General features: G+C 42.6%; 1 protein-coding gene across 1 annotated transcript in view; it reads left to right on the forward strand.

The window, feature by feature from the left end:
* The first annotated feature begins 1,168 nt into the window (after positions 1 to 1,168).
* The window catches only part of COL17A1 (collagen type XVII alpha 1 chain), a 61,008-nt gene continuing 41,556 nt past the window's right edge, over positions 1,169 to 20,620 (forward strand). The window contains exons 1-8 of the mRNA XM_038757874.1: positions 1,169 to 1,329; positions 7,604 to 7,666; positions 11,974 to 12,018; positions 12,496 to 12,600; positions 15,279 to 15,407; positions 16,924 to 16,971; positions 18,494 to 18,529; positions 19,384 to 19,431. Coding sequence (XP_038613802.1) covers positions 7,615 to 7,666; positions 11,974 to 12,018; positions 12,496 to 12,600; positions 15,279 to 15,407; positions 16,924 to 16,971; positions 18,494 to 18,529; positions 19,384 to 19,431 — 463 coding nt within the window. The 5' untranslated portion in view covers positions 1,169 to 1,329; positions 7,604 to 7,614. The remainder of the gene's footprint in view (positions 1,330 to 7,603; positions 7,667 to 11,973; positions 12,019 to 12,495; positions 12,601 to 15,278; positions 15,408 to 16,923; positions 16,972 to 18,493; positions 18,530 to 19,383; positions 19,432 to 20,620) is intronic.

Raw genomic sequence — 20,620 nt, forward strand, 5'->3', positions numbered from 1 at the left:
ACTGAATAAGAGTCATTGTGCCCACATGGGCACTAACAGTTTAAGTGGTTCAGTTGTTTACTCTGAATCCTCCAGGAATGCAGTTTAATCCCTTTGGAGAATGTTCATCAGAGCTTCTGCCCCTTCACCCTTAACTCCCAACCCTGAGCCCTCTTCCAGCCATGGAATTTTTGAAATAAGGGTTCATGACCTTCCTTATTTATGTCCTGCCTGCTTCTCTGCAAGCTGAACTTGGATTTCAATATCCCTTAGTTTTTTTAAAAGACAGTGTTCGGATGGGGAATTCCACGGAAAATATTTTCACTTCTGCTATACGGGCTGTTACTTTAATGTCTGTTTCACACGCTAGATTGAAAGCTCCTTGAGGGCAGGGATAATGTCTAATAATTCTGTGGTAGTCTCCCAAGCACTTAGTACAGTGTTATGCATACAGGAAGGACTCAGTAAATGCCACTGATTAACTGATTGATAATTATTACATCTGGTGAACAGGGTCCTATCTGCTCCATCTTAGCTGTCCATACCTGAAATATATGAGAAAGGTGTGTAAAAATCAAACTCAAGGATGAAAAATGGGATAGGGGGAGATAGGGAAGAGGGGGGAGTCAACTTTGGTTTTGACCACTCTAGAATGTAGAAGAGGTACAGCAAGGAGAATATTGTGAACTTTAAATTGCTTTTGTTCCTTGGATTCATAAGAGAAACATGGCTCAGTGAGTAGAGCATTGGCCCAGGAGTCAGAAGGACCTGGGGTTCCAATCCTGGCTCTGCCACATGTCTGGTATGTGACCTTGGGCAAGTCATTTAACGTATCTGGGCCTCAGTTACCTCGTCTGTTAAATGGGGATTAAGACTGTGGGCCCCATGTGGGTCAAGGGACTGTGTCCAACCCAATTAACTTGTGTGTACCCCAGCACTTAGAACAGTGTTTGGCCCATAGCAAGTACTTAAGAAGTACCATAATTGTTATTATACATGATTAATCTGCCTGAGCAGTGAGGCAGGAACATTTTAACTTCTGTAAAGTTTGATTCCTGGAGGCAGATTTTTTTTATACAGCAAGTGTCAGATAATTGGAAGGGTGGAGTAAAGCCCTAAACTAAGACACACCACACACCTTTGTCAAGACATGTTTAGAAGCAAAGAAACTGAAAGAAAACGGAGGAAGGCAAGAAGAGGTGAACATTTTTGGAGAATCACTCAGCTGCAACACACCTTTGTTAAGACGGGATAAAAAGTGTAGGCTGCAAATTTTTAGAAGAAGAAAACATTAGGGGAAGAGAGAAAGGGATTTAAACTGTTGCCTCTTCTTTAAGGAAAGCAATCTAGGTAAGTAAAATAAACAAATTTTCCCATTGCTTCTACTTCAAAAACCTTGATTTTGCATTATGCCTTAATGTTCTCTTACCTCTGGTGGAAAAATGAACATGTTTCAGGATTATTTATGGTACAAATTATAGTTTATGTTGTGAGAGTGTTGCCTAACAAATCTGTTAGGTGAAGCTGGACTTAAATGAAGATTTAGTTTGTATGTACATCGTTTAGAGTAGTCCTTTTTTTAAGAGACTTCGGTTGCAGTTGGTTGCATTTTTAAAATGGACTAGAGATAACTAGGCATTAGGACGGTATTCTGGAAATTAAGCAAAGATCCCATTTTAATGGTGCATCTTTAAAAGGAGACTAAGAATCACTGCAGCCTAGACCACACCAAGAACCAAAGTATCATGAAGGGAAGGGTTCTGCATGTTGGGAAATCTGATAGAACTAAATAAAATGGCTCACTAAGGCAGTTTGGTTCATCAGGTAGCATGAATTATTTCGTACAGATGATTAGACACTTTCAAATGGAAGATTGAGAATTAAACCGTTGTCATGGGCTTTATTAATAGAATGCAGTAGAAATCAGGGAAGTGGTTGATCCAAAAGACAAAGCTCACTTCATTGTAGAAGAATGTTATTTTGGAGCTGAAGGACAAGTCTGCCCTAAACCAAGAGTGTAAGTTATTTTCAGTAGTTTGAGTCTTCAAGTGATTCTTCTTCAGAGACACAAGGGTCAGGCTGCTTGGTGCCCACCCTTATTAGAATGCCTATTGGAAAAAGAGTGAGTTCTATATGGAACAAATGCAATGATTAGTTCAATTTCAAACCCAGATCTAGAATTCTTAGTGTGCGGCAACTAAAAAGACACGCACTGGCTTTCTTTCGAGTAGAAATTTATGCACTGCCCAAGAAAATCAAGTACGTGGTACATCACAGGACTTCTTTTGCTGATGGTTTATGGCAGTAATGGATAGTTAAACCAACAAGTGAAAACCTATTACCAGAGCTTAGGTGATGCCTATCACAGTCATTAATGAAAATGTAGCAAGTAAGCCAACCTGTTTCTGATATTTACTGAAATTTGAAAGTGGTCCAGGCATATAGTTCAGAGTTTTTCTGTTAATTTATCGAATGTTTAGCACTTGTGTATGAGCTAAGAAACTGTTGGATTCACTGTGAGATTAGAGTGTGTGAAGTCAAATAGTAAGGGGGTAGTTGTTTCATCATTCTAAGCAGTTTGATTAATCAACTTCTATTGCTGCTTTGGGTTTTAATTTAGCCAAGTAAGAAGTGTCTGGAATACAGGCTCTTTAATATAGAAACTGTAATTCACTGGTATAGTAGTAATAATAGCATTAAGCACTTACTGTGAGCAGAGCTCTACTGAGTGTTGGGAAAGAGTACATAGGTGGAAATGAGACACAATTGTTGATCCTTGTGTGTGGCGGCGGGGGAGGAGAGAGGGGAGACTTGAATTGAATCGGAGATATTTGCCCCTAAAAAATCAGAAGTGATTATAAGATAAACATTGAAATTTAAATTTGTTTTTTCATCAAATCTGAAGGAGCCATTAATATGGAATAATGTCATTATGGGCAGGACATGTATTGGTATATCACTGCCTCTACTCTGTATATTATGCCCTAGACTATAAGCTCACTGTGTGCAGGGAGCATGTCTTCCAACTTCCAACTACAGTGCTCTACACACAGTAAGCACTCAGTAAGTATGATTTATTGATTGATTGCCTGAACACCTTTAGGTGAAGATAGATGATGATTCAATTTCACCAAATTGCACTGCGGCAGCATTTGGAATTCAAGAAAAGTGGCTGAATTTGCGATCTCCGTACCTGGTGTTAACTGTCAAGGATATTTTAAAATTTTAGGGAGAGTCCAAATGTGAAAGGCATCTCCCCGAAAAGGCATAGTTGTGGAATGGCCCATTATCCCTGTGTTTGCAAGCAGCGTCTTGTTTTGAGACAGGGAATTGGAATGTAAAGGCTCAGCATGAGATCGGGTGTATTGGCTGCACATCCATTACAAGATGTTTCATAACTTAAATTATGAATCATGACAGCGCACACAGTTAAGGATTCTAAAATGGCTCTCTGGTTATATAAGTACTCCTTTGCAGAGCCTTAGAGTACCAAATGAGGCTACCTCGCCTCAGAAAATCACTGACCACCGAGATTATAAATAAAGGAGATCTGGTCCATCCTTACACAGGACAGTCCCAAGGCGATGTGGGGCCTGGGCCAAGGGCAGGGTGGGGGTTGGAGTTAGGGTTGAGGGAGGAAGGGAAGGTTAAAGAGCAGAATTTCTCACCAGAATGAGAGTCAGGAGGTCTGTTCCTTAAACTACCCTCCTCCCCTGCCCCTCGACTGAATGTGTGAGATTTTGTACTAGGAGATTTGCCCCCGGGTGAAAGGCTTTCTCATTCAGGAAGAGACAGGGCCTCCTAAAACATGGTGCTCTGGCCAGTTGCCTAGCATCAGCTAATGAAGGGACTGCCCTTCTATAAGGAAAAAGGCTTAATTTTGTACCGAAAAATTTAATTTTTAAATCGACCAGATCTCTTAATCACAGGCAGTTTCTTCTTATGCTCAATTTTAGGTATTCTCACTTAATTTCTCGATTTCACTGGTTTTGAACTGCCTGCTAGCTGTTCAGCAGCTCTCCCTCTAGACTATAGGCTCGTTGTAGACAGGGAACATGCCTACCACCTCCGTTATATTGGACTCTCCCATGTGCTTAGTACAGTGCTCTGCGCACAGTAAGCATTCAGTAAATACGATTGACGGATTGATTGCAAGATCAGGAGAGTTCTTGTCCTGCATCCCATCATCCTAGCCCAGAACAGACTTCAAAGGCTCAGGTCGCCAAAGGTCTGGGGTGATGAGAGGAGACCATCTAACCTGTACAGACTTTATGTCCTCATTTTCCATCCATGTAAAGTGCTAGAAGACAGTCCCATTCTTTTTATCAGGTCTCTAGCTTCGGAGCCGGACACCATGAGTTTCAGTTTCCCTCTCTCCAGGAGTCAGTGCAGCTCAAGGGTTCCGGAGGGTGAGGCGTACATGTACACTAGAGAAGCAGTGTGGTCTAGTGGAAAGAACATGGGCCTAGTTGTCAGAGGACCTGGGTTCTAATTCTCCGCTACACCACTCGTCTGCTGTATACCCAGGGCAAGTCACTTCACTTCTCTGTGCCTCAGTTACCTCATCTGTAAAATGGGGACCGTGCTCCCCGTGTGGACCAGGGACTGTGTCCAAACCGATTAGCTTGTATCTATTCCAGTGCTTAGTAAGTTCAGAACCTGGCATATAGTAAGTGCTTAGCAAATATCATTTAAAAAAAATTACACCAGCTTCAGCCGAGGCCCTAATAGCTCTCCCTGGGCATCACCCGATCACTAGCCTCAAGTTTAAAACACCCAACGAGCAGTTGGTCGCTACCTTTCAAGGCTTGAATTAGAGGGCAAAGGAAAAAAAAATTGTAAAGTGATGTGGGAATGAAAATAACTGAAGTTAAAGAGAGGAATGATTCCTTCTTTGTCATTATTTCAAACCAACTTACAGTTTTCCCAGAGAGTCTTTCCACTGTAAGGGAGAGCATTTCAACCCTTGTCTTTGGAAATTACTTTCTGGTTCATAGTTATTGACTGGGTTTTATTATTACAGCCCTGATGAGGTCTCGAAGACAATCAGTGCTTAAATGAAGGATTTCAAGGAAGATGTTGTTCAGTTCCTCCATGGGTTTATTTACAAGACTTAAACTTTGTATGTAATGTCACTGGAAACCAGGTTGTATAGTAGTAGTATTTATTGAGCACCCACTTGGTGCAGTGCACTGAACTGGGTGATGTGAAAAGTACAAGATAAAGTGACACATTCTTTGCCCACAAGGAGCTTGCACACTTATGGAGGAGATAGACACTAAAATATTTACATTTGCAGTAGCTAAGGTGAAACCAAGTAAGTGAACTAGGTGAAGTCAAAAATCAGAAATTGTTTTAACTAGGGTGGAGTCAGCCTAGTTTATCAAGCCCTTCCTGGTAGCTCAGGGACACCCAGAAAACCTTCTGTGGGTTGTCTGATTCAGCCTAGAGTTTATCCATTATACCTCATTCACAGCCTGCAGCTGCACTTTGGGGAGACCAGACAAGCCGTGTGATTAGCAGTGCCCACAGCTATGCAGGTCAAGTTGAATTCCTCTGGCTAGACAACCTGATGATTTTGTCATAGTTTTGATGCAGGTACAATTGCAACCAGGTTACAAGGGTGTTGCCTCAGAGCCAGAAGTTGGAGTGAGGAAACCGAAAGAAACTTTCCCTGTTCTGCTCTTGGCAGGCCCGGGGCTGCTTTGGATCCCTCTGGTCCCAACAAACCCCAGGGAGATGGGTCAGAGGGAGAGCCCCATGACTGTTTGGGCTGCTGTACCGTGGATCCAGATCTATTCTATTTATTTTATTTTGTTAGTATGTTTGGTTTTGTTCTCTGTCTCCCCCTTTTAGACTGTGAGCCCACTGTTGGGTAGGGACTGTCTCTATATGTTGCCAATTTGTACTTCCCAAGCGCTTAGTACGGTGCTCTGCACACAGTAAGCGCTCAATAAATACGATTGATGATGATGATGATGATCCAGGAATGAGGTTTGGTCTGGATCCCATTAGCTCCTCTTAGATTGTTAGACCCGTGTGGACAGGATCTGTGTCTGATCACCTTCTAACTACCCTAGAGTTTAGCACAGTGCTTGGCACATAGTAAGCACTGAATACATATCGTAACTAGTGTAGAAGGCCAGAACCAATCCTCTTAGGGCCATTGCTTTTGATCACAGATGTCCCAGAGGTACCCAAACTCAGCACTTGGATTCACCCACGGGAAAAGAGGGACAGAAAGGTCTTAGGGCTGGAAGGGACTCGGAAAGAATAATCGACACGTGGGACCAGTAAAGTGGAGGCAAACGGAAGCAGGGAGGATTGAGAAGTGCAGTGGAAAGAGCAATGGAGCAGGTAAGGCTTTGGGTAACTGCGACTCCGCCATCTGAAAGAAGCCCCTCTGGATTTAGATATGGATCCTCATTAAACCGGAGAAGCAACTGTGGGGCAGTAATGTCTCTACTGCCCTCCCTTCTGTTTTTTAGTGACTAGCCACTTGATGTCAGCATTGCAACAGGCCCAGAGGCTATTCAGAAGCACAGAAGTGATTACAATGCTTTTTTTTAATAAGCATTTGTATACGTCAGGAGAAAATTTGATTAATCCTAAATGTGCCAGAGTATAGTTTATGTCCTGGGGTCGTGTTATTATGCCTCGTTAGCAAAAGCATCAAATATGTACTGTACATCATCATTAATTCTGATTAATGTGTAGCATTGTGTGTAACATCGGCCCTTCAGGACTTCTACAACTACGCGACCTATTCCCCAGTGATGGGATTCAGGCCTTAAACAGAATTTTGTGTAGCACACATGAGCAACATTCCTCCCCTTCCCCCAACCTTAGTGAAAACCGTCCTGGCACCAGATGTGTTTTCAGTTGGCTTTAGTATAAACCCTAAATATGCCACAAAGAAATGAAGCGTACATTTCTATAATCTCTCAAGTTCCACACTGAACCTGCTTCAGTACAGTGACTTGCACCCACTCTGTGCTCAGTAAATATTAACTGACAATGCAACATGCCTTCCTAAGGCCCCCAGGTAATCATTTTGGGGGCATTAAAATGCCACTCATTTCATATGTACATTCAAAAAATTACCCATGTACTACTTCAAGCAGTTCTACACTTTATGTAAGTGCAAATCTGATGCACCTTCAAAGGCTTGGAGCTACAAGCAGGAAAGAAGTCATAAGAATACCAAATATTAGTATCATTTGTACTCTTAAGTGCATCTATGTTCACATTTAGGTTAATATACTGAGGTATATATCAATCAATCAAGCGTATTTATTGAATGCTCACTTTGTGCAGAGCACTGTACTAAATACTTGAGAAAGTACAATATAACAATATAGCATTCTCTTCCCACAATGATCTTGCAGTCTAGAGTCTATATGTTAACCTGAACGTAATCCATAGAACACAGATGTGCTTAAGTATCATTTTCCTCCGGGAACTGAGTAATGCTCGTGTGAATACATGTAGGGAGATAATTGTGCTCAAATGCTAGGATTTGTATTCTGTATTCTGCAAAGTATACTATTTTTCCTAGTGCCGGTAATAATTGAGGATTAAAAAGCGTAACTCTTTCTTGTCGGTTTCTCTGCTCTTTCCTCAGGTGACTATGATATGGATGTAATCAAGAAAAATAAACGAGATGGTTCAGAAGTCACTGAAAGACGTAAGAATCCCATCAATCTGTAATAGTTTTTGAGTGCCTACTGGGTCCAGATAACTGTTTGAAGTGTTTAGAAGGGTGCAGTAACATGATCCCTGCTGTCAGGATGATCTTGTGTTATAGATATTGCAGAGAGGCTATTCACATGACAGTTTAAAGTCCACTGTTGGAACTACCGTGTGGTTTTTAATACCCCTGAAACCAGTACTTTGTCCTGAGGAATGACTCTGAAATATGCTGCTTCAACTATCATTGGGGTGGGGAAGGCATTCCAATCAGAAGTGAGACTGGGGGAAGATCCAACCCAGAAGTGCATGAACCAGTGAACAAGAGAGCAATTAAAGTCAGCCTCATTGGGAGCAGCAGGATCTTCAAACCCCAGCTAACGAGGGCAGTCGAGGTCTAGGGTGGCCGCTATCAAGGGGCATTCCCAGTGTGAGCTGATTCCCTGTATTTCCCCAAGTTGATATCCTCTTTATCAGTAGCATCTACCAACCCTGCTTGTGAGTAGCAAAGATCTCTCTGCTTCAACTCTCCCGGCAAGGGAGTCCTTGATATGTGGGGAAAGCGGAAGGATTGGAACTTCTGGAAAGGAAGGCTCTGCAGCCACACTTTCCCCTTGTCCAGGTCACCTGTTCTTGGAACACTGACGTCTACTACTGCCCGACCTATTCATTCATTCATTCAGTCGTATTTATTGAACGCTTACTGTGTGCAGAGCACTGGACTAAGCACTTGGGAAGTACAAGTCGGCAACATATAGAGATGGTCCGTACCCAACAATGGGCTCACAGTCTGATGACACGCAGGCCTCCCACAGAATTTTGTGTGGCAAAAATGAGCGACATTCCTTCCAGACTGTGAGCCTTTTGTTGGGTAGGGACCATCTCTAGATGTTGCCGACTTGTACTTCCCAGGCGCTTAGTACAGTGCTCTGCACACAGTAAGCTATAAATAAATAAATACGATTGAACGAATTCCTCTCCTTTTCCCAGCCTTGCTGACAACCAGCCTGGCACCAGATGTGTTTTCAGTTGGCTTTAGTAGAAACCCTAAATCTGTCACAAAGAAAATTTTAAAGCAACAATATGCGTCACACTACAATCAGATAGGTTGTGGAGCAACAAGGCCTAGTGGAAAGCACATGGACCTGGAATTCAGAGGACCTGGCTCTGCCACTTGGTTGCTGTGTGACCTTGAGCAAGTCACTTTACTTCTTTGTACCTCAGTTACCTCATCTGTAAAATGAGGATTAAGACTGTGAGCCCCATGTGGGACAATGATTGCGTCCACCCTTGCGTCCACCCAGTGCTTAGTACAAAGTAAGTGCTTAACAAATATCATATAATAAGTCATGGTCCCAGTTTGCTTTGCAGCATAAAATAATAATAATTTTATTATTTGTTAAGTACTTACTCTGCACCAAGCACTGTATTAAGCCCTGGGGAAGAGATAAGATATACAGCGGGATCACATTGTACCCCTCTGTTAATGAATCAGCAAGTCATTGTAACTGTTTAAAGTTCACTTATGGTTAGAACTATAGCAGTCCCTTGGTATTCCCAGGACATTCATTAGGGAAACCCCTTTATTACGGTATTTGTTAAGTACTTACTATGTATCAAGCGCTGTTATAAACTCTGGGGTAGATAAAAGTCAGTCGGGTGGGACTCATCATCATCATCATCATCAATCGTATTTATTGAGCACTTACTATGTGCAGAGCACTGTACTAAGCACTTGGGAAGTACAAATTGGCCACATATAGAGACAGTCCCTACCCAACAGTGGGCTCACAGTCTAAAAGGGGGAGACAGAGACCAAACATACTAACAAAATAAAATAAATAGAATAGATATGTACAAATAAGTTAAATAAATAAATAGAGTAAAAAAAATATGTACAAACATATATACATATATACAGGTGCTGTGGGGAAGGGAGGGAGGTAAGATGGGGGGATGGAGAGGGGGACGAGGGGGAGAGGAAGGAAGGGATTCCAAGTTCCAAATTCCAAGTAGGAGGGAGAGCAGATATTTAATACCCATTTTACAAGTGGGGCAACTGGGGCACTAAGACATTGTGACTTGCCCAAAGTCACACAGCAGCCGAGTGGCAAAGCTGGTTTTAGAGCGCAGGTCCTCTGATTCCCAGGCCCCTGCTCTTTCACTTGGCCACACTGCTTCTCATGAAGCAGCAATCCCTGCAAATGAGGTGAAATTATAAATGCCAAAACTTTATCCTACAACTCCTAAGTAACTGAGGTAACCGAGACATAGAGAAGTTAAGTGACTAGTCCAAGGCCACACAGCAGACAGTTGGTGACTCAAGAGACAGCTGGCTGTAAGAATGGGTATAGCCAACTGCGAGTAGGTGAAAAAAAATCTGTGAATGCCAGGGACCTCTAGGTTCCCCTGTAATACTAGTGAACTCTTGATAGCCCAGTGTCATCCCAGTGCTGAAGGCCGCAAAGCAGCACAGCCCTCTTGAAATGACAGACAGTGTTATATGCACAACCACAAAAAGCCGTGGTTTACCCTCCTAAACAACGTGGAATGCGGAAAATTGATCCTGGACTAAGTGGTTAGAAATCCCAAGGTTGTCAGGGAAACCCTGAACTCCCAGAGTAAGATATCATGAGGGTGTTAAGTCGCAGATGGATTCTGTGAAAGTTTTTCACCCTACCATTATATTTGCCACATGTAGACACTGCTAGTAGATTCCGATGACTGATTAGCCAAGTGGGCAGAGGCAAACCCGGTGTCAGTTTGGGAAAATTTTGCAGAATCGGTTTCCTAATGATAGATCATTAGGATAAGTACTCCAAGGAGTTTTGTTGCAGTTTGCCACACAATAACTGGAAAGCACTAGACTGAGAGTCCCATTTAGCACTTTCTCCAATCTATCAGTGATATTTATTTGGCACTAACTGTGTTCAGAGCACTGTACTAAGCACTTGGGCAAGTACAATGCAGTAGAGTTTCTAGACATGTTCCCTGCCCACAGGGAACTTACAGTCTAAGTTTGTTGTCGGCGGGGAATGTCAGTTTATTGTTATATTGTTCTCTCCCAAGCGTTTAGTACAGTGTTCTGTTCACAGAAAGCACTCAATAAATACGATTGACTGACTCACTGACTGACTAGAGGGTAGACAGACATTAAAATAAATTACGGATCTGGACATAAGTGCTGTGAGGCTGAGGATGGGGTGAATATCAAGTGCTGAAATTCTAGATTGACCGCTGCCACCCGAGAAAGCTCGGAAACTCTGAACTGCGTTTCTCACCCCTCTGGAGGCTGGAAATTGTCCAGAGACCTTTCCAAGACATGGATTTAGGATTGGAAGCTTGAAAAGCCCAAATTGTCTTTGTTGATCAGCTGGGTATGCAGATATGATTCCTGGAAAGGCCTCTGAGGTGAAGACTCCAAGTTCAAGGCTCAAGACTCCAGGAACATTGGTTATATCGGTATAGGGTGCCTGTGCCCGACATCATTTGACATTTCAAGTGAGAGCAGATTTGGCTGAAAAAAAATTCAGGTGGATCAGAAAACAGCCCCATGCAAACACATCTGCCGGGTTAACTGACTAATTAGAAAGGCTCAAGGCTAAGTCCTAAGCAAAAATCTGTAACTGCAAAGGTTGCCATTTTGGAGTGAGGGGAGTATTCTCAGCAGAGAGAGCCATTTTGCAAGTCAATGCAGAAGGAAAGTAGCAGCAGCCTTTATAAAGCAACTGAGAATTGAAATAAAGCATAGATGCCAATTAACCAGAATGAACACGTTAAATAGATAGATAGAGATCTACTCTTTTGAGGCAGCAAAGATGTCGGTTGTTTACCAGAAACTTCGGCACGTGTTTCTGGCCAATCAGTTTTTACCCTGTTGCTTCCCAAGGAGGAAGAAGAGCCTATCCTTGGGATCATCATCATCATCATCAATCGTATTTATTGAGCGCTTACTATGTGCAGAGCACTGTACTAAGCGCTTGGGAAGTACAAATTGGCAACATATAGAGACAGTCCCTACCCAACAGTGGGCTCACAGTCTAAAACGGGGGATGCTGTGGGCAGAAGCACAGAAAGTCTGGGGAGGGACCAAACTGTCAGGGCTGGGCTCATTACAGGCCGGTCTCTCCTATCTCTCCTCCTCTAAGTGGTCCTGCGCCAATTTTCTCCAGCCACCTCTCCCACTTCTCCAGCCGGCACTTGTCCCCTCCTCAACTCCCACCAACATTGCCCCGTTATTTGATGGGGCCTTAGACGAGTCGGATATTATATATCATCTTGTCTTTTTTCTTTTTCTTTCCCTAGTTGTTACCGAAACAGTTACCACAAGGCTCACATCTTTACCACCAAGTAAGTAGCTATTATTATGGCATTTCCACCCTTCAGTCAGGTGTGTTTGGCTAGTATTTATCCATGAGGACTCTTACTTCCATGCATCCATTTTTGCTTCCTTAAGAAAGTCTTGTGCCACTTAGAGATGCACCACAATACCCTTTGAGGGTTTCTGATGCCATAGAAGCAGGCACTATCAGAATCGTAGAGTTTGGACTCAGTAAAAGATTTGAAGTCTGAAGCAACTGTTTCCTTGCAGTACACTGTCACCAAGTGCTTTTTAGTTCAGAGTTTGAGGGATGGTTTGGGGGCTAGGCTGATCCACACCCATCCCCAGCAGCAATTGGAGGATAGACAGCCTTGTGTTAGGGCTCAAGCAGTGAGAATTCATGCTGTTTTCCACTAAGTAGCCCTATCCCAAAGAGGCTTCATTTAAAGGGTTCCAGTCATCGCCCCTAAACACTAACATCCTTATTTTATTCTTGTTTCTGACAGAAGGAGGGACCAGCAATGGATATACTAAATCCTCATCATCCCTTAGTGGAGGGAGCAGGATGGAAAAACAGAGTTTGACCCATGGCAGCGGCTATCTGAACTCAGGTCGGTACTGGGAAAAGTGGGACCAAGATGAGCTGAGATAGGGAAATTTCTGGTGCTTAGTAATCCCACTCTAAAGAGAGTGGGTGTGAGGGATGAAATGAGTATATGAGAATTTGCTTCAAAATCCCAAGAAATTTGAACACTAACTAAAGTTTTTTGACCTGAAAATAATTAAGAAGTGTATATACAGGAACATAATATGATCATTTACATTGATTCCAATATAAAGTAGAACAATTAATAATTGAGACCCCCCCCCCATCAATGGGGTGCTAATATGCCTTCTTAGACTGTCTTCGGCATTAAGCTATCTTCATTTTAATATATGGTTGCCTTGCTTATAACTATTTTGAATTTCACTGTCTACAACAACAGCAAAGCCCTAAACTATTGAGTTAACAAATTCTGAAAGTTTGCTATCTAATCCCTGCATCGTACAAGCCTCAATTGGGCAGGCGTCCAACAAAGGCCCATTGTTCTCTATGAAACTCCCTCCTCCACAGTAGGTTTTCTAAGCCAAGAAATGACTCAGATGCCCTGAAACCACATGAATCTGGAGTGGAAATGGTTGGGAAAGAGATTTTGTTTCCTTCAGGTCACAATCCTTTGTACTGTGGGCATTCCACAAGACCCTGTTCTGGATCATCCCTACTCTCCTCTCTCTACACTGTCGAGCAGGGAGGGTATCAGCTCACTTGGCATCAGCTCCCACCCCTATGCAAACGACTCCCAAATCTTCCTCTTTAGTCCTGACCCTAACCTGCAACCCTGCATCTCACTTGTTTCCCGAACATCTTCACTTGGATGGTCCCCTGGCACATCAAACTCAATACGTCTGAAACAGAACCACTCTTCTTTCAGTCAGTCAGTGGTATTTCTGTGGCACAGTACTTGTCTAAAGGCTCGCAAGTGTACAGAACAACAGAGATGGCTGACGTGTTCCCTGCCCACAAGGAGTTTACAGGCTAGAGAAGCTTGCAGCCTAGACCCATTCATCTCCCAATCTTATCTATCTTCCTGACCCATTCATTCAGTCATACTTGTTGAGCACTAACTGTGTGCAGAGCACTGTACTAAGCGCTTGACCCAGAAGTCTGCCACCTCGGAGCCTTCCTGGACTCCTTGCTGTCTTTCAGCTCTCACATTCAGTTCACTACCAAATCCTGGTGGTTTTTCTTTGATTGTAAGCTCTTTAAGGGCATGGATCATGTCTACCAACTCCATTGTATTGTCTCAAGTGCTTAATACCGTGCTCTACACTCTGTAAGTGCTGAATAAATACCTTTTGTTTGATTGAGTTCTACATCACACTTTCTGGATTTGCCCCTTCCTCTCCACCCAAATAGCTAACACCCAGTTACCATCTGGTAGATGCTCTGTTTATACTGCAACCAGTTACCATCTGGTAGATGCTCTGTTGAGCAGCCAGACTATGGTATCGGTCTCCTCACCCGTCTCCCTACCTCCAGCCTCTCCTCTCTCCAACCTATTCTAAATGCTGATGCACAGATTCACCTCTTGAACTGTCATTCGGCACCCCTCTCTACTCCTCAAAATCCTACGCTGTTTTCCTGGGTTCCTCCACATCGCACAAGAACTCCTCAGGATCAACTCCAAGAGTCTCCACTAAATCACCCCTTCTTAATGTCTGATTTCTTCACCCACTTCCCCCAGCCAGTTCTCTACAGTCCTCCCGAGCTAACCTTTTAATTTCACTTCTCTTTACTCTCCCACATCCAACCCCTCACTCACGCTGTTCCCTTTTCCCAAATCTGACAGACCATATATAACTCTCCCCATACTCAAAGCCCTCCTAATATCCCACCTCCTCCAACAAACACTTTCAGAGTAATTCCCAACCCCATAGTGTGAATAAGCCCATATGCTTATGTACTTATTTATATCCATCCTCAACATTTTTGTACATATGTTCAATCATTTGTACATTCAAGCATTCATTTTAGTTGCACACTCTGTAAGTATTTTTGTGTTTTCCTCTCCCATTAGAGAGGAAGCTCCTTGTGGGCAAGGAACATAATGCCATTTCTTTATTTTATATTTCCTAAGACCTTGGTACAGTGCAGTGCACCTAACAGATGTTCACTAAATGCTATAACTACTCCCACTCTCTATATGGCAGGTAGAATTCCCTTCTTTTCCACCAAGAAATTTGTCCCAGTAGTATTGGACCGTATTCCTTCAATCAAACCAAATACTATGTTCTGAACACAGGCCTTACATATTTTCTCTTTCTGGCAACGTCCACCTTCAGTTTTTCTCTTGCTCCCTGTGAAAGTCTTTTTCATTTCTTATATTATTTACATTAATGTAGATTTGTATTTACTGTTGGACAGAGTGAACACTGGTGGAGCAGGAGGCAATTCACAGAGAAGCAGCATGGCTAAGTGGAAAGAGCACGGGCTCTGGAGTCAGAGGTCATGGGTTTGAATCTCGGCTCCACCAGTTGTCAGCTGTGTGACTTTGGGCAAGTCACTTAACTTCTCTGAGCCTCAGTTAACTCATCTGTAAAATGGGGATTAAGACTGTGAGCCCCCCATGGGACAACCTGATCACCTTGTAACCTCCCCAGCGCTGAGAACAGTGCTTTGCACATAGTAAGCGCTTAATAAACGCCATCATTGTTATTATTATTAATATTCTGTTTTTCTTTCCTTTAGGCGGAAGTTCTAGAGCTGCCTCTTCCTCCAGCTTCAGAAGGACCCAATCGCCTGCCTCTACTCTCCCCAATTCACCAGGCTCAACTTTTGAAAGGAAAACTCATATCACCCGCCATGCCACATACGAAGGTGAGGTGTTAGATGTGGTCCACACATCTAAGTCACTGTCATCCACTCTCTGAAGATTTTTCCACTTTTTCTTTTTATGGTATTTGCTAAACACTTTCTATGCCTCAAGCACTGTTCCAGGCTCTGGGGTAGTAGATTCAAGTTATTCAGGTTGAACATAGCCCCTGTCCCACACAAGGCTCACAGTCTAAGAAAGAGGGATTTAATCTTCATTTTACAGTTGAGGAAACTGAGGCACAGAGAAGTTAACTTGCCCAAGGTCACATAGCAGAGAAGTGACAGAGCCGGCATTAGAATCCAGGTCTTCTGACTTCAAGGCCCGTGCTCTTTCCCATTAGCCACACTGTTTCTATTAGGCTCTATTACACTCCTCTCCTGTCCCCCATTTCGCCTGTAATCATTTTCAGTGGACCAGAGCTTTATCAGTAATAAGAAACAAGGGTTGTACTATTAAAAAAGCTATCTTTCTTATCTGATTGAAGATATGGCCCATTAAATGAGTTAATGGGCTCACTACATTTTTGGTGAGATTACTGACATAATAGATTCAGCAACCAATTCATATTGTATCAAGATTAGACCTATCAAAGCGCAATTTAGTAGCCTGATTTTGTTCAAGTGGATTGCAGCAGGTGTCAGGACAGTGCTTTGGGAGGGATCAAACACTAAGAAAGACTTAAACCTGAGTCTAAGACTTTAAATGACAACAGGTTCCCCCTGTTGCAGTTAGCATGTGCATTTTATCAGGAATGTAGGGTGCCACCAGAATGAAAGAGTATAAGAAAGAACTTGGGTGAAGGGAAGAACCTAATCCTCCCTCTAATGCTTATTGGAATGGGAAGGTCTGTTTCACTTCAGTCAATCAATCAATGGTATTTATTGAACACTTACTGCATTAAGTCCTTAGCCGAGTACAATACAATAGATTTGATCAGCAAGATTCCTGCCCTCAAGGAGCTTACAGTCTAGGAACCCCATTAGCAACAGAAGTGACCTTAGACTATCACATGGAATGAAGACTAATGTTAAAGGGAGGCAGCCTGGCCTAGTGGAAAAAGTACCGGCCTAGGAATCAGGAACCTGGGTTTTAATAACGTCTGCCACTAACCTCCCGTGTGACCTTGGGCAGTTACTTCACTTCTCCGCATCTCAGTTTCCTCATCTGTAAGTTGGAAATCAGATACCTGCCCACCCTACCTCTTAGTTTGGGAGCTCAGTGTGAGAACGGGACTGTGCCTGGTCTGGTTGTTTTGTATTTACCCCAGCACATAGTAAGCACGTAGCAAATAACCTGACTTACAAAAACCATCAGGACATTCCATTCGTTTACTTTATGAACATGGATCCCACTTGTTTTCCATTGGGAAACTCAACACCACAATTCTTTCATCCTGTTTCCTTTCATAATACATGAAGCTTTTGATGAGGAGGAAGCGATAGGGATGAGCTGCCTGACAGCTAGGAAAACTCGTGACCTCAGGTTCGCATTTGTACTAACTATTCAATTCTTCCCTAGGGAGCTCCAGTGGAAACTCTTCTCCAGAATACCCTAGGAAAGAACTTGGTACGTCTTTCATTATTCTCATTATTCTCAGCACAGATAGAACATGATGGTCACAATGCCTGGGAAATGCTAATGCAGAATAGCATGTATTCAGTGGTTGCTTCCAGCACAGACTGATCTAAAATGATGCTATTTTCCCTCTCAGGATAATGTACGTTGTTTTCCCCTCAGCATTTTCACAGGATCCCAAATCACATTCACTCCCTATCAGATGCTTTACTCATGACACATTATGGCAATTTACAAAGGCACAAAATGTAGATGAAGAAGACTAGGACGGGACTACTTAGCATCCTTCTAAGAATAATGAAGAATTATTTTTAGTAGGTTAACAAAGTTTTATCTTTAATGAGAAACAGGAGTTTCCACTACAGAAGCACCAATTATCCTGTGAGAAATCAATCCTTTGGCTTAACATCTCATTCTCATTAAGAGATGTTGGCTCCAAGTTGGGCAAGGTTGTGCAATTTAAAAAGATCCCAGAGAACCTAGCTTTAACTCCCCTGGGTTCACTTTACTGGCTACTCCACATGAAGGAGCAGAAATCATCACTAGCCCGATAGACCTCATCTACCATTGACCCCAGCTATACTCAAAACAAGCTTTGAAGACATGTAAGAAGGTAAATTAGTTCATTTTCAGGTAAATGGGGAGAGCGGCTGGGCTAGAGGAATCTGAAATAATTCATCCCATCCAAAGAAGACATTTACATAATCCACTAGACACATTTAAACCTACACCCTATGGGACACACATTTGGGAAACTAGATTGGAAACAAATTAACATTCCCTTTTCACATTTTTAGCTGGACTCAGGAAAGGTTCATGAATGGGCACTCTGAGGACATCATGCTTTGGACAAGGGATTAGAATGAGAAGCATATGAAGAGTAGATTGGTTCTACATGTGTTACTCTTTTTAAATCAATCAACCAGTGGTATTTATTGAGTGCTTACTGTGTGCAGAGCACTCTACTTAGCATTTGGGAGAATGCAAAACGACGGAGTCAGTAGATATATTCCCTGCCCACTAGGACCTTGCAGTCTAGAGGGAGAGGCAGACATCGAATGACTACTTTCCATATTTACTAGTTCAGAAGGGAGCGATTTTGAGATGACCACCTACAAACTCTACTCTGGGACCCTGAAGTTACTTGGAATCAGCCTTAGGGGACATCCTTGAATCAAGTTTCTGTTTGGAAATCTTAGACCTCTTGCATTGGTTAGTTATTTTATATCGTTCCAAACTCTTAGCAGCATGCCTCACAAATGTGCCCAATAAATGTTTATAGGAGTTGCTGATATTTTAGACTTTATAAAGACTTTAAGTGCCTCAGGTTAAAATGGAAGGACTGGTAGTGACTAATCAAGATTTTTTGTTCTCTAGAACTGTCCACCTGGGATAAGGTGACCCTCTAATAAAAACAGGAACGCCAAACCAACCTTCTTAGTAGTCTCCAGTTCTTGCATTTCTGCAGAGATGCTGGTTACATATTGCTGATACTGTTTTTCTCTTTCCACAGGAACTGCATCCACCAGGGGACGGAGCCAAACCCGAGGTAAACTAGGATGCTGGTTTTTTAATTCATTGTTTTGTCCTTCTCTGTGATAGGCAGGAGGAGTATATATATAAAGGGAATTTGTTTTTAAAAAAGGGAGAGAAAAGCTATCCATGTAAACTTCAAGAAAGAATGACTTGTCAAAGCAAGAGGACCTCACTGGCTTAATTTATTTGTACGTGGCCATACCATATTGGCTTCAGTGGGTAGTTGTCACTAGTGATTTAAAAGGCTCTGAGGTTCAGTTTGGGTTTTGAAAAAAAGCCCCAAATGTTAAATCTGTAAGTGTAGCTATCCTTTCTTTAAATATTTGTGTCTGGCACCTTAAGCCACTCACTCTGCCACTGAAACCTGTTAATAGCGAGCTGGCTGGGTCAAGATAATTTGGGAAACTTGCTGTCCCCCCACTTTCTGGACTATCTGAAATGACAAAGAATAACACTGCTTTTTTAACTTTCCAACAACCCAAGAGTATGTAGACAATAGACCAAACTTTTACAGCTTCTAAAAGGCTTGAGTCTCACCCTTTTGAAATGTGGGTTGAATCCTTATCTTAAATGGGTCCTGAGTCCGCGGCCCACCCCGCCTGTGGTTTTAATTAGAATACCTCAGTGTCTCCTCGGAGAGCTTTCTCAGTGACCTGCAGGCTAATCATTTTCACTCAGCCACACTCCTCTTTGTCTCCCTTAAGCTCGGGCCTTGTGAGCTGCTGACACTTAATAGCAGTTTCATGTTCAAATAACAGGGGGAACTTTGTGCAGCCTGAAGCTTCATTTACCACACAGGGCAGAATGTCAGGTACTAATTAATCATACTCCTTATTCACGGTTCTCTCCGTTTATTCCCTTATGCAGAGAGTGAAATTCGAGTTCGGCTGCAAAGTGCTTCGCCATCTACCAGATGTAAGTTGTCAGAGTTCGCCCTCTGAAAAGTGAATCCAGGCAACCTGGGAACCTGACCCTTTACCTCCTGGAAATTTCCCTAGTCACCCTCAAGTGAGCCCTGAAAATTGATTTCCTAATGCCCCAGAATGTTAGTCCAGGCAAGGGGTTTTCTCATCCTAGATTTCTAGGCTGTCTTGCAAGAGCTGTGAACCTTCTGAAGCAGTTTTATGAGCAAAATGGTGATTAGCTTAAATCCTCTGACATTTTGCTCATAAATCAGTTGCAGGTTCACAGACTTTTGTGCGAGGGCTCAAAACTATATTATTTCTCTTCCTTTATTTTTCTGCCACCAGCAAAACCACAAGAGCCCACTTCTCCCTTCTAATCCTCAGTCCTCCTGAGGGTAAACAGGGACCTCTACTGTTGTCTGTGGCCTGCCTCACCCCTATGTCCTCCTGAGGATTCAGAATTTCCACAAGTTCCCAAAGCTGCTGCAAGCATTTTGAACCTTTACATGACATTCAACTAATGTTGAACGCCTAGATTTGGGGAAATACTGAGTTAGGTCAGAATCCTAATTTCTCATTCCAGCCCCAACACTGAAGTTCTGTTTGACAAGGAGCAATTGATCTAGTCAGCAGTGTTGAGCCTCAGTTTTCCCACTTGAAAAATTAGTGTGGAAAAATCAGGCAAAGGATCCAGGGAGCGGATTTAAGAGAATGTCTATAAAGGGCCTTGAGCTCCTTGAAGAAATACACCTCCATAATATAAATTATTCCTAGTAAATGACTGCATCGGTGGGAAGCATTTACAGTGTGCTAGATTGTGGTAAATTCCAGAGTCAGAAACGCTTCTGAATATAATGCCTCACCAAGACCCTTCCTCGCTAACATTTAATACTCCTTGGTTAGCACTCTTAATTAGGTCCATGAAAATGAACAAAAGAGCGCTTATTTCCCACAGGAAATAGCATAAACTGCATTAATGTCTTCCCAAGATTGAAAAAAATGAACCAAAACAATATGAATATGTTGAAAAACAGTGATGAATTCTAATAGCATCATCAAATAGCAATGTACTATGTACATAATAAAAGATAATAAATTCGGATGTGTTTTGTGCTGACGTGGAAATACATTATTTAATTTCCATTGTTATTACTCAAGTCAAAAAGGCACCTAGGGCTAACAGACCTGCCAGGATCCAC

Source organism: Tachyglossus aculeatus, chromosome 16, assembly GCF_015852505.1.
Source record: "Tachyglossus aculeatus isolate mTacAcu1 chromosome 16, mTacAcu1.pri, whole genome shotgun sequence".
NCBI classification, from domain to species: Eukaryota; Metazoa; Chordata; class Mammalia; order Monotremata; family Tachyglossidae; genus Tachyglossus; species Tachyglossus aculeatus.